At 40.3% G+C, this 13,927-nt stretch overlaps 1 protein-coding gene across 16 annotated transcripts in view; it reads left to right on the top strand.

The window, feature by feature from the left end:
• The window catches only part of dlg5a (discs, large homolog 5a (Drosophila)), a 218,062-nt gene that overhangs the window by 179,816 nt on the left and 24,319 nt on the right, over positions 1 to 13,927 (top strand). For all 16 annotated transcript variants that reach the window (XM_048563378.2, XM_048563372.2, XM_048563371.2 and 13 more), the window contains 4 exons: positions 527 to 691; positions 3,364 to 3,547; positions 7,574 to 7,722; positions 8,924 to 9,094. In XM_048563378.2, coding sequence (XP_048419335.1) covers positions 527 to 691; positions 3,364 to 3,547; positions 7,574 to 7,722; positions 8,924 to 9,094 — 669 coding nt within the window. The remainder of the gene's footprint in view (positions 1 to 526; positions 692 to 3,363; positions 3,548 to 7,573; positions 7,723 to 8,923; positions 9,095 to 13,927) is intronic.

Genomic DNA, 13,927 nt, shown 5'->3' with positions numbered 1-13,927 from the left:
GGTCACCCTGCCATAGGAGGGATATAAAATGGAGAGGTTTCAGAAAAGATTTACCAGGATATTGCTGGGAATGGAAGGTTTGAGTTATAAAGATAGGCTGGAAGTTTTTTCACTGGAGTGTTGAAGGTTGAGGAGTGACTTTATAGAGGATTATAAAATCAGAGAGGCACAAATAAGGTGAATAGCAAAGATCTTTTCCCTAGACTGAGGATTTCAAAACTAGAGGCATTTTTTAAGGTGAGAAGAGAAAGATTTAAAAGGGATCTGAGGAGCAACTTTTTTTTAAACACAATGATTTGTATGTGGAACGAACTGCCAGAGGAAGTGGTGGATACAGGTACAGTTACAATATTTAAAAAAACATTTGGATAAGTACATGAATAGGAAAGCTTTGGAGGGAAATGGACCAGGTGCAAACAAATGGGAATATGGTTAGTGTGGACTAGTTGGACCAAAGGCTCTGTTTCCATTGCTACATAACTCTGTAAACAATTAATGTTGATCCATGTGTGATTTGTTTTATCAGTTCCCGACTGGAGCCAATAAGCAACCATTCAACTCCTCAAGGCAGTGGAGCAACAACACCCGACAATCATTCCATAATTGATGCTGTGAGTGAACAGGATGAAGGGACAATAACCCCACCATCGAAGCAAACCACTCCAACTACTAGCCCACGTGACTCAATCAGGTCAGTTATAAACTGAGCTATTCTACAGCACTAAGACTCAAGTTTCTTCATTATGAGACAGAATAAAACTTTGTCCTTTTCATTTCGTTTGGATAAGGCAGAACTTTTGACTATGGTCAATGTGGACTTGCTGTGAGATTCCACTTAGCTATTTCTGTTCACTGGTAAGTGAACCACCCACAGTGTCTTCCAGAGAAAATTTGTGCTCCTTTGAAGGAATGATCACCTTTGGCGTATTACAAGCAAAAAAATCAAGTATGTGTCAATGACAGTGATAACACAGTGTGGAGCTGAAGGAGCATAGCAGGCCAGGCAGCATCAGAGAAACGGGAAAGTTGTTGTTTTGGGTTGGGACCCTTCTTCAGAAATGGGGGAGGGGGAAGGGAACTCCAAAATAAATAGAGAGGGGGGTGTGGCTGGTGATAAGTGAGTGCAGGTAGGCAGTGAGGTGGGAGGAGCGGATAGGTGGGAGAGAAGATGGTTGTGTCAGGTCAAGGAGGTGGGGATGAGAGGGAAAGTTGGTCATAGGATGGGGCGGGGGTGGGGAGATTTTGAAACTGGTAAAGTCCACATTGAGACCATTGGGTTGTACGTTCCCAAGGTGGAATATGAGGTGCTGCTCCTCAGTTTGTGGGTGACATCATTGTGACACTGAGGCGGCCCAGGATGGATTTGTCACCCAGAGAACAGGAGGGAGAGTTGAAAGATTCACGACCGGAAAGTGTTGTCGTTTGTCGTGAACAGAGCACAGGTGCTCTACAAAGCAGCCTCCAAGCCTCTGGTCTCACCAATGTAGAGGAAGCCACATCGGAAACAGTGGATGCAGTCGACCACATTGACAGATGTAATGTGTCAAGCAAGGCACCATTTGCTGTTTAGTTCTAAAGAAGATTAATATGGGACTTGACACGTTAACTCTATTTCTCTGTCCATAGATATTGCCAGACCTGCTGAGTATATACAGCATTTTCTGGGTTTTTTAAATCTGATTTCTAGCATTTGCTGTGTTTCACTTTTATGTAGGCACTATTGAACATTACAGGGACCTGGATAGAGTAGACGGGAAAGCTGTTTCCCTGGCAATAGGATTGAGTACCAGGAGATACCAAATTAAGATAATCAGTAAAGAAAACAAACACAATACAAGGAGGAACATATTTACACAGTGACTGCTTAGGATCTGGAATGCAATACCTGAGAGTGTAGTGGGGAAAGATTTGATGAAAGCCTTCAAAGATAATTAGGTAAACATCTGGAGAAAGGAATTTGCAGGCGAGCAGGGGGAGAAGCGATCAGTAGGATTAGGTGCGTTGCCTTTCAGAGAGCTGGCACAGGTGCAACAGACCAAATAGCTTCCTTTTGTTCTTCTAACCATTCTATAATCTTGCAATCCAGAGCTATTAATTTTCAAAATATTACAATGTGCCATATTTCCCATTTAGAATTTAGTGACCAATAATTTATGGATCTTTATATATTTGAATAGTATTACATTTTATGATTTTAATCCCAGTTTGGTTTTATAGTTTTGAATTTATGAAGATTACGCTGCTTGGAGCACTTTTCTGGTGGTTAGAGGCATCTTGATTTACACTTGAACAATTCCAGTTTGTAATTGTATTAAAATTGATGAAACTGTTAACAATGCAAGATATTTCTTCTGGTTATTAATGTTCTAGAAGGACATTTTTTAAATGGTGACTGGCTGTGACGCCTCTCTGATTGAGACTTGCTGTCTAGGTTCACACCAAGGTTCCAACCATGAAACACATCATATGGGGGCAGATGCATTAACAAATTTGATATTCCATGAAAGTTATGGAAAGGTGGTTTGTTTTCTTTTTGGTGAATACTTGATGCATACAGACCCAGGAGGTTCCAGTGTTAACCTTAGATCTGTGCTGAATTTGTAATCTCAGCTGGTAAATGGAAAGGAAGTGCACTTAGGCTTGGTGTAGTTGGACAAAGGAGGGTAAATCCACCAGAGTGTATTTTTTGCAGTGCTGTGCTAGTCCTTGTTGGATTGAGTTTATTCATCAGTTCTGCATCGAATGTGCACTGAACTGTCACACTACCTTTTCTATTGATACATGAAGAACTGATGACATGCTGTCTGTGAACAATATCAAGTGAACAACTGTTGTCTGAGTATAGAAGTAGAGGTCTTGAAAGAAAAGAAGTAAAGAGTTCATCTAAGATCCGCAGGCACTTTTTCTTGATGTTGCTGCTGGTTTTCAGGGCAACAGTCTTTTCTTCCATCAAAAAAAAACTTATCAACAAGAATTGGGAATCCACATAGTGAAAGATGGATAATGGACAAACCAATTTCAAAAGATCATCATGCCCTGTTTAATACATTTCCTCAGAGATAATGGGAACTGCAGATGCTGGAGAATCCGAGATAACAAAGCATGAAGCTGGATGAACACAGCAGACCAAGCAGCATCTTATGACCACAAAAGCTGACGTTTCGGGCCTAGACCGAAATGTATTAAGGATGAGGGGTCTAGGCCCGAAACGTCAGCTTTTGTGCTCCTAAAATGCTGCTTGGCCTGCTGTGTTCATCCAGCTTCACACTTAATACATTTCCTCATTGGTTAGTTTGCATATCAGCAATCATCTAAAAGTGAACATGTTCCTTATTTTTCTTCCTTGTATTTTTAATTCAACAGAAAGTCAATTGATTCAACCAACCAAATTGCTGAGCCAAGATTCCTTTTCCTCAAGAAAACTCAGATGGAATTCGGGATCCAAATTTGTGGTGGAAATCTATATGGCATCTTTGTGGCAAAAGTGGATGATGACAGTCCAGCAAACGGTCCTGATGGGCTGGTTCCTGGGGATAAGTTATTAGAGGTAAGTGAAATAACTCCTCAAAGGCTGTTATCCCAGTCACCAAGTCACCCTTTATTTGCACGTGGAGAGTCCGTGACATTGTTCCAGCTCCCTTAAAGCTAGTTCCCACACTGAACTTTGTCTGACACTTCTGTTCCTATCTGTCAGCCAGGGTTCCTGGCTGACCAGATTATCAGCCCCAATTAGGGAACTCATATTCTACGAGGTCCACCGGGCTGACGACCTTACAATCACTGCAGTTAGAAAGTAGACAGATTGCAGAATCACTTGGTACAAGTGATTCACTTGTATGTCGTTTGATTTTCAGAATTTGACTAATGCCCATGATTCTCCAAACATTAAAAATTGCATTTAAATTTCAAGCATAAATCACACAAGCAGTTTAAAACAAAATCAGAACATCACAGACTACTTCCCTGGGGAATGGAAAAGAGACAATTCAAGCAAGGGTGTTGTTATCTTCAAGCATGCATGTTTCATTCATCACAAGCATCGAGACTATGAATGGTTTGTAGCCTAGTTGACTTTACCTAGTAAAAATGGGACTTTCTGGACTTTGTGGGTTATTTATAGAGTCACTGTCTATGGATCTATTGAGAGAGCTTTGCGTACAAACTTTCACCATAACTATTTAAACTAATTCAGTAGCGTGATGACAGTTGTCCTTTGCCTTTTCACACTCTGGGTTCCGGTTGCAAATGACCATGTTTAAACATTATACCTTTATGGCCCTCCTAATCATTAAATGTGATTGCCATTTCTTGTCAGTGTTATTTTTGAACCATTATATTACAAACATTTTGTATTTAAGCCCTATCTTGCCTCTTGAGTGGCATAGCAAACTTTTAAAGGATTTCCTCAAAAACTTGAACCTTTTTATGAGTAATGTTACAGAACTTTTCTGTTGAGGAGTTGTAGCTTGCTTTGCAGCACAGTGCACCTACCTCCTTATTTTACAAACATTCTGTTGTATGAAAATTCAAAACCCTTTACCAAAAACTGGATGATTCTTCTTTGGAAATGAAGAGAGAGGTAGAATGTGAAGGGTTTATGCTGAGGTGAAAGGTGGCATTGTTGTGTTATCTCATATTAGACTTGATATGTTAACTCTGTTTTTCTCTCCATAGATGCTGCAAAACCTTCCAAATTTCTCTAGCAGTTAATGTTTTTATTTCTGATTTGCAGCATCTGCAGTATTTGATGTTTATTGTTATGGTAGAATAATCTGGATATTCATTAAATTGCTGCTAGAAACTTCTTTTCTTAAACATGACTCTAAGCAAACACATCACTGAGCAAATGTTATTAAATTAAATAGCAAGGTTGATTCTCTCTGCTGTTGGAGCGTTTATTTAGAACCTACCATGTGTAGTTTTCACCTCTTGGGCTAATATGTAATTGACTCCTGCATCAGACATCTGCGAGGCAGGGACTTGACACTACTTTTATTCAAGGTTATTGTCCTGACTGTTTGTATCTGGTACTGCAGTGCTATTGAAATGCAAACCGGCAAGGAGCACTGGATTACGAGAGTGCACCAATAGCTTTTGTTGTACAAATATTTCCTGTTTGCAAGTGGAGACTGGAGGAGTGAGCAAGATGGGATTGTAACCATCAATGTTTTCTCATTTGGAAAATAAGTTAATTTAACCTCTGAGCAAAACTCCCTAAAATTGAGATTCATTTACTGAACTGATGCTGCTTAGATGTAATTTGTTTTCAGTTGTGCTTCAGTATTCTTACTGGGGGTGTCCTGCTGCCCCTTAGTAGTTAAATATTAATTACACCACAGTGGGATTTTGTTGTCTTGCAGATAGAGAAATGTTACCTGAGTTCTGCAAAAACAACAACTTATAGGAATATTGTCTCAAGTGGAATTCCAACAAATTCCTTATAATGTTGCAAATGTAGAGTTGTTATATTTGCCTACCTGACAAAACTCATAGCGTGCCCAATGTAATTCATTATGTAAACCACATAAATGCAAAACTTCTGAAGTCATAACTAAACTGTGCAGAGCAGCATAGCACATCCTGCTTCTGCACCCACCCAAAAAAAGTGACAGTGGCCCTAAGATGTTTAATGAAAATAAATGGATTTTTGAATTTTCAGTATGAACATTGTCGTTGTCGGCATCCTTCCATAAGGTGAGAGTTGCACAACAAATCAAATCGCATTGGAATGGGCTAACTTTCTGTGCTGTGCCTTCTGTCAATTGCTGAAGAAACTAGTCAATGGGAGGCGTATTCTGCACAAGTGCCCTGTATGAAGCGATTGACCATTTGAAGTCCATCCCACCCTCCAACCCTATCCCTGTACCTTTATATTTCGTGTGGCTAATCCACCTAGGCTACACGCCCAAGGATGCTATGGGCAATTTAGCATGGCCAATCCACCTAACCTGCACATTTTGGACTGTGGGAGGAAACCAGAGCACCCAGAGGAAAACCCATGCAGACCCAGGGAGAATGTGCAATCTCCACATAGTTCTTACGTATGCATCTGTCTTTCATTGTGCGAATGTGCCCAAGCTAGGAAAATCACTTCTGCTCGCACAGTGTCATGACACCTTTTGACAGGACAGTCACAGTCATGATCTTGAAATCCATGCCTAGAATGTATTTCATGCAATAAAATATCTTACATTTAATCAAATGACAGACTGTATAAGTCCACAGCAGAAGCTTAATCTCTATAAAATAAAAAAAATCTACTTTTCTGATGAAGCGCCCAGGTTTGAAATGTCAGCTTTTGTGCTCCTAAGATGCTGCTTGGCCTGCTGTGTTCATCCAGCTCCACACTTTGTTATTGTGTAACTTTGTTCCTCACAACTGATGGGGCAGTTATTTTCATTAATTTTATACACAGTCACTGCATTGTCTTTATATACATTCTGTAAGTGCTCGGTAAGATAGACAGATATTTGTTTGATACTGCATTATGAAAGCACTTTGGAATGATTAACTTTCACTGCTCACTTTCACATTTACAGTTTATTGTATTGAAGTTTTATTGTCATTTTAAGCAGTTAATTTCTCAATAAAGTCATAATTTCAGTTGCATTTGATGTTTTAGTTTAATTAGCAGTTGTTCTGTGACTTGGTGATTGCATGAAAAGTTTGTAAAATTATGAGGATAGCATTCCTCAATATTAGTGCATTTATACATTTTTTATAACACTTTTCATACCTTCCTTCTGTTTATGTTTGTCATTGTTTATAGTGAGATCAACATAAAGGCCTTAGAGAAGGTTTGACAAATATATTGATTTTGCTCACTGCTGTAAATGAGGCAAGTGAAAGAACAGTTGGCCTATGTTTACCAGACAGTCAAAAAAAAATTAAATTTCCTGATTTGCAAAGCTTTTGCTGAGGAGAAACAAATCTCATTTGCTGAGATTATTTGTGAACAAATTTACAAATTACAGTTGTTTTCATTGTGACCATTACCTTTCTAACATGGTCATACAATTTAATGTAAGTTCAAAGTGATGACATTACTGGAAATATAGCTTTCTGGCACAATTTCAAATACAATGCAGCCAAGAGAGTTACTCACCCGTTCTTTCCTTGTATCTTTCAGTAGTAATGAATAGTGCATTGAGATTGAACAGTAACAGTATGCCTGCATTATAACCTTGCCTTTGCTTGCGTATAAATCTGCATTTAAATAAATACTACACCATAGAACAAGAAATAGCAGTGAAATAAAAAGTGTGTGGAAAAAAACATGTTTAGAGAGAAACCCAGCTCCTGAAAATATATTTACTATGACTATTAGATGATTTAGAAAAGGACCAATGGTAATCTAAACCTTTTAGCTGTTTGGAAGTCCACACTTGCTACTATCCTCCTTTAGCAAGGAAACAGAACCAGGGAAACAAAAGAGCTATAGAAAGAATAGAGAAATTTCAATGAACTTTACTTAAAAATACACACAAATTTTTACCCCAACTCTTATTTGCTGGAATATAGTCGAAGTAAACAGTAATATCTTGATTATAGTCATTTTACATTTTCAATGCAGTACAATGGCACTGATATGCGGAATGTGACAGCTGAGCAAGCCTATGTCGAAATGCTGAAACCCACAGAAACAATCTCTGTGAAAGCTCAGTACAGAATAGAGGAATTCAACAAGATCAGAAGTGAAGCCGGAGATGGATTCTATATCAGGTACCATTTAAGATCATCAAATGAAATTTTCTCATAATCATCAAATGAAAAAAAGTCAGGATTTTATGGACAAATTCTGTGGAATGTTGAGTCAAGCGAATAATATAACAGAATGCAGATACGCTATAAATGATTAGAATTAAACTACAATAATGTATAAACTATTGAATAATGTTAAGAAATAGCAGTGTTTGATCGTTATTTTTTTTTGCTTTTTGCTGTTAATTCAGTCCACCGATAATAACTTCACATAGAGAAAATGTTAATTTCAGCTTTTTTATGTTGAAAAGGTTGTGTGTATTATTTTTCAGATACTTCACTTCCTACAAGTGCATGGTCAGTGTAAAATTTTGGAGTTCATTTTTATTGTAAAACGTACATCGATTACAATTACAAATATTGTTAATCAACCTCTTCAGATGTGTTATGACACACGTCTGGAGCAAGTGGGACTTGAACCCAGGCATTCTAGTGTCAATTACAATTGTAGACTGAGGTTGAGAGAACCAGTTTAGGGTTCATTACTCCTGATTAATTAAAAGACATTCCTGGTACAAGTATGTCTTCACATGTTGTACAGAATTTATTATATTTATCCTAACAAGCATAAAAGAAAAAGAACTTGATAAAAGGAAATGTTTATAGTTCTTCCCCTTCAGGATGTCATTTCGAGACAAAAGTTTACTAGGCACTGGTCACTTGTTCTGTTTTGTTGACTGAAGTGCTTATTCTGTCTTCAACATTCCTCCTTGTGCATCAAACAGCTAAAACCCAGGTCTTGTTAACCTTTACTAGCCACTAACCTTGTGCATAACAGAGGCATCCTGAGCCCTATTATTGTATATTAGTGTATGAAAGTACACTAAACAACAAAAAAAAACAGTAAAACCATAAGCCTTACTTTTGGCTCAGCCATTTGACTTTTCTGCCTTCAAAAACTGTTTACAATTAGTCACAATTTAATAATATAATTTTATTTTTCTCTTACTTAATCAAATCATAATTATTGAAAAATAGCCCAAACCACCAACAGAAACAATTGTGATGTTTTATTAGCCCAGGTTTTAACTTCATTTGTCTGTTTGGAGCTCAGTGCTCATGTTAGTTTTACTTACCAAGCTAAGTCCTGATGTGTTTGAGCAATACAGATTCACAGCAATCTTTTTGAGTTGCATGGCATTTTCATCTCTTGGTCTTCCAGAGCACTTTATGATCGAGTTGCCGAGGTAGAGCATGATTTAAGTTTTAAGAAGGATGATATCCTTTACGTCGATGACACTCTGCCACAAGGAAACTTTGGTTACTGGATGGCCTGGCAATTGGATGAAAACGCTCAGAAATTGGAAAGAGGGCAGATCCCCAGCAAATACATGTAAGCATGGCAGGGTAACATACATAAATAAGTAAGGAAAAAGCACTGGATTTAAATAATAATAAATACATTGCATTCTACTGCTTCTTTTAAAATATCAACATAATTTTTGCTGTAGAGTTAGAAAGTAGTGATTGTCAATGAGAGTGCAGTACATTTGGAGTTGCTGAAATTTGAATGTGATATTAAACCCCGATGTTCTCTGTCTGTTCATCTGGATGCAAAAGTTTCTATTCCTGTTTTTTCTTAAGGCACACAAGAGATTTGGTGTCCTAGCTAATATTTATCCCTAAATCAGATTGTTAGTGTGAACATTTATCTCATTGCTGTTGTAGGACTTTGCAATGTGAATTCATTGCAGTATTTTATAAGATATTGGTTTAAGGTTTTAGCAAAGATTTTTAGCTCAGATTGTGGGTGAGGCTGCTGATTTGCTCAACGAGCTGGCTTGTTTTCGTTCAGACTTTGTCACGATGCTAGGTAACATCATCAGTTGAGGCCTCCGATGAAGCAATGTTATTCTACTCAGCTTGGAATTCATACTGTCTGGTCCGTTATGGTGAGTTGTCATTTCCGGTTTCGTTCTGTATGGTTTTGTAATGGGATCCAATTGTATATGTTCCTTTGCTTTATGGGTTGAGAACCATGCCCCTAGGAATTTCCGTGCATGTCTATTCTTGGCTTGGGCTACTATGGTTATGTTTTCTCAGTTAAATTAACAGCCTTCATTGTCTGAGTATACTGATATTAAGGAAAGTTTGTTGTGTCGTTTTGCTGCGAGTTGATGTTCGTGTATTCTGATGGCTAGTTTCCTCCCTGTCTGTCTGATGTAATGTTTGTGGCAGTCATTGCATGGTATTTTGTAAACCATGTTGGTTCTGCATTTTGTGGGAATTGGATCTTTAATCCTTGTGAATGTTTGTAGTGGAATGGCTGTGGGCTTGCGTGCTACCATGATTCCGAGAGGTCGCCGGAGTCTCGTTGTCAGTTCTGAAATGTTCTTGATGTAGGGCAGTATGGCCAGTGTATTAGGGCATACTTTGTCTCCTTGTTCCTATTTAGTAGGCACCTGCAGATGAAGTTGCAGTGATATCCGTTGATACTGAAGATATAACATATGAGCTCTTCCTTTCCTGCATAGTTTTGGCGTGTTGCAGTGAGTGGTGGCCTGTTTAAATACTGTCCCAACACAGCTTTGTTTGTGGACATTAAGTTATTGCTGTGGAAGTCGAAGATTTGGTCAGTTTTTAGCGCTTAGGTAGTTGGCAAAGCTTTCCCATTGCCAGGCAATTTTTAGCGTGTTGCGCCCATAGGTGTTTACAGTTTTAACCAAGATTTGTAGCTGGGGTTGTTGACTTGCTCGCTGAGCTGGCCTGTTTTCGTTCAAACGTGTCATCACCATCCTAGGTAACCTCATCAATGAGGCCTCCAGACAATGAAGGCCATCAGTTTAACTAGAACAATGTAACCATGGTAGTCCAATCCAAACGTAGACATGCACGGGAGTTCCTAGAGGCATGGTTCTCAATCCATAATGCAGTCAATAAACATATAGAATTGGGCCCCATATACAAACCCATACAGAATAAAACCGGAAATGACATTACTCATCATAACAGACTGGACAGTGTAAATTCAAGCAGAGCAGAACAACATCACTTCATTGGAGGCCTCACTGATGATATTACGTAGCATAGTGATGAAATGTCGGAATGAAAGCCAGACAGCTCAGTGAGCAAGCCAATAGCCTCATAAGATATCAATGTCTATCCATGTATTTCTTTTTACAAATAGCAAATCAACAGCAATAAATTTTTTGGGAATGTCTGAAGATGTGGTGAGAATTATAATCATAGCATTTTTGCTTCATAATAGGGTTTGATCTCAAGGGCCAAAGACACAGCATTTTGACTCCTTTATCTCCCAGTATCTGAAAGCAGGACACTTTTCAGAAAGCAGCATTTCACATCTTAAGCGGATACCAAAGGTAGCCCAGAAGTTCAACATTTTAGGAAGTAAGGCTGCAGCTACAGCACATAGAATTCTACGTGTTTTTACAGCTACTACTTTGAATCTCCCAAGAGGACAGTTTGCCAGCTAAGTATGATGGATCCTAGGGCATAAACAAATTGAATTTGTCGGAACAAAAACAGTAATTGCTGGTAAAACTGCAGGTCTAGCAGCATCTTTGGAGAGAAATCAGAGTTAACATTTGGGCCCAGTGACCTTTCTTCAGAACTGATGTAGCTAGGAAAAGGTTGATTTTTATTCGGAAGAAAGGGTAGGGTAGGGGGTAAGGAGTAAATGATAGAGCCCAAAGAGAGAGAAAACTAGTTGGATAGATAAAGGACTCGATAAAGGGCAGTTTAGGAGAATGAATAGCTGCTAGTGGGGACTGTTAGTAACCAACAATAAGTTGTGTGTGGTAGCAACCTATGTGATGACAAGGAACAAAAGCAAAGTTGCTGGAAAAGCTCAGCAGGTCCGGCAGCATCTGTAAAGGCAAAAAACAGAGTTAACGTTTCGGGTCTGGTGACCCTTTTTGTTCCTGATTTACAGCATCCACGGTTCTTTCAGTTTTTATTATGTGATGACAAGGCCTGGGTCTGTGGAGTGAGGGAAAGTCCCAAGTGGAAAATGAGGTGCTGTTCAAGCTTGTGTTGGGCTTCACTGGAGCATTGCACTAGGCGTGGGACAGAGATGTTGGCCAGGGAGCACAGTGGTGTGTTGAAGTGGCAGGCAACTAGAAGCTCGGTCTTTTTTGTGGACAGAATGTAGGTATTCTGTAAAGTAGTCACCCAGTCTGTGCTTTGTTTCCCCACTGTTGAGGAGACTACAGTTTGTAGGAAATTCTGTATTGTATTTTTTGTATGAATTTGTCATTGGGCAAGAACGAAACTTTGGCTTCTGAACAGATTTCCCATCTTTTTATCAGATCAAAAATGCACATGCTGCCAAAACTTTAAGATTCCTCTTGGAAGAGATGATTTGACATTATATAGTGATTTGTTTGAACAAGATTCACTAATGGCTCAAATTGCAAGGTCCATCAATCGGAAGGTTTCTGCTAATTTGAAAGGATTGTGGAGATAGGAAAGATACAGGCAAGCCTGTATGTTTTCTGCTATTTACAATATAGAAAGTTGTATTGTTTGATCTATCAGCATGTTGCTCCAAATATTTCCCCATTTGACGTTTCCAACTTAGTACCAAGTCAAAAAATGACCAACACAGTATTATTCATAGATCCTAAAGCTTCATCGAAGATGGGAATAATCCTGTAAAATCATTGACCCAACATGTTAGGGTGACGTGTGGGATCGTGTTTCAAAACAACTGAGATCAGTCAGTGGCAAAAATAACCTCTTGATTGGGAATCGCAGCAGCACTGTTTGAGGCAGTAGTGGAATCTGAAGTACAATTTTACCATAGATAATAAAATGTGAGGCTGGATGAACACAGCAGGCCCAGCAGCATCTCAGGAGCACAAAAGCTGACGTTTCGGGCCTAGACCCTTCATCAGAGAGGGGGATGCGGTGAGGGTTCTGGAATAAATAAGGAGAGAGGGGGAGGTGGACCAAAAATGGAGAGAAAAGAAGATGGGTGGAGAGGAGAGTATAGGTGGGAAGGTAGGGAGGGGATAGGTCAGTCCAGGGAAGACGGACAGGTCAAGGAGGTGGGATGAGGTTAGTAGGTAGGAGATGGAGGTGCGGCTTGGGGTAGGAGGAAGGGATGGGTGAGAGGAAGAACAGGTTAGGGAGGCAGAGACAGGTTAGACTGGTTTTGGGATGCAGTGGGTGGAGGGGAAGAGCTGGGCTGGTTGTGTGGTGCAGTGGGGGTAGGGGATGAACTGGGCTGGTTTTGGGATGCGGTGGGGCAAGGGGAGATTTTGAAGCTGGTGAAGTCCACATTGATACCATTGGGCTGCAGGGTTCCTAAGCGGAATATGAGTTGCTGTTCCTGCAACCTTCGGGTGGCATCATTGTGGCACTGCAGGAGGCCCATGATGGACATGTCATCTAAAGAATGGGAGGGGGAGTGGAAATGGTTTGCGACTGGGAGGTGCAGGTGTTTATTGCGAACCGAGCAGAGGTGTTCTGCAAAGCGGTCCCCAAGCCTCCGCTTGGTTTCCCCAATGTAGAGGAAGCCACACTGGGTACAGTGGATGCAGTATACCACATTGGCAGAAGTGCAGGTGAACCTCTGCTTAATATGGAAGGTTCTAAAGAATGGGAGGGGGAGTGGAAATGGTTTGCGACTGGGAGGTGTCTAAAGAATGGGAGCGGGGAGTGGTATCAATGTGGACTTCACCACCTTCAAAATCTCCCCTTCCCCCACCGCATCCCAAAACCAGCCCAGTTCGTCCCCTCCCCCCACTGCACCACACAACCAGCCCAGCTCTTCCCCTCCACCCACTGCATCCCAAAACCAGTCCAACCTGTCTCTGCCTCCCTAACCGGTTCTTCCTCTCACCCATCCCTTCCTCCCACCCCAAGCCGCACCTCCATCTCCTACCTACTAACCTCATCCCACCTCCTTGACCTGTCCGTTTTCCCTGGACTGACCTATCCCCTCCCTACCTCCCCACCTATACTCTCCTCTCCACCTATCTTCTTTTCTCTCCATCTTCAGTCCGCCTCCCCCTCTCTCCCTATTTATTCCAGAACCGTCACTCCATCCCCCTCTCTGATGAAGGGTCTAGGCCCGAAACGTCAGCTTTTGTGCTCCTGAGATGCTGCTTGGCCTGCTGTGTTCATCCAGCCTCACATTTTATTACCTTAGATTCTCCAGCATCTGCAGTTCCCATTATCTCTAATACAATTTTACCATAGC

This window comes from Stegostoma tigrinum, chromosome 37, assembly GCF_030684315.1.
Source record: "Stegostoma tigrinum isolate sSteTig4 chromosome 37, sSteTig4.hap1, whole genome shotgun sequence".
Classification (NCBI taxonomy): Eukaryota; Metazoa; Chordata; class Chondrichthyes; order Orectolobiformes; family Stegostomatidae; genus Stegostoma; species Stegostoma tigrinum.
The sequence above is the reverse complement of the archived record's forward strand: the minus strand, read 5'-3'. Positions and strand labels throughout refer to the sequence as shown.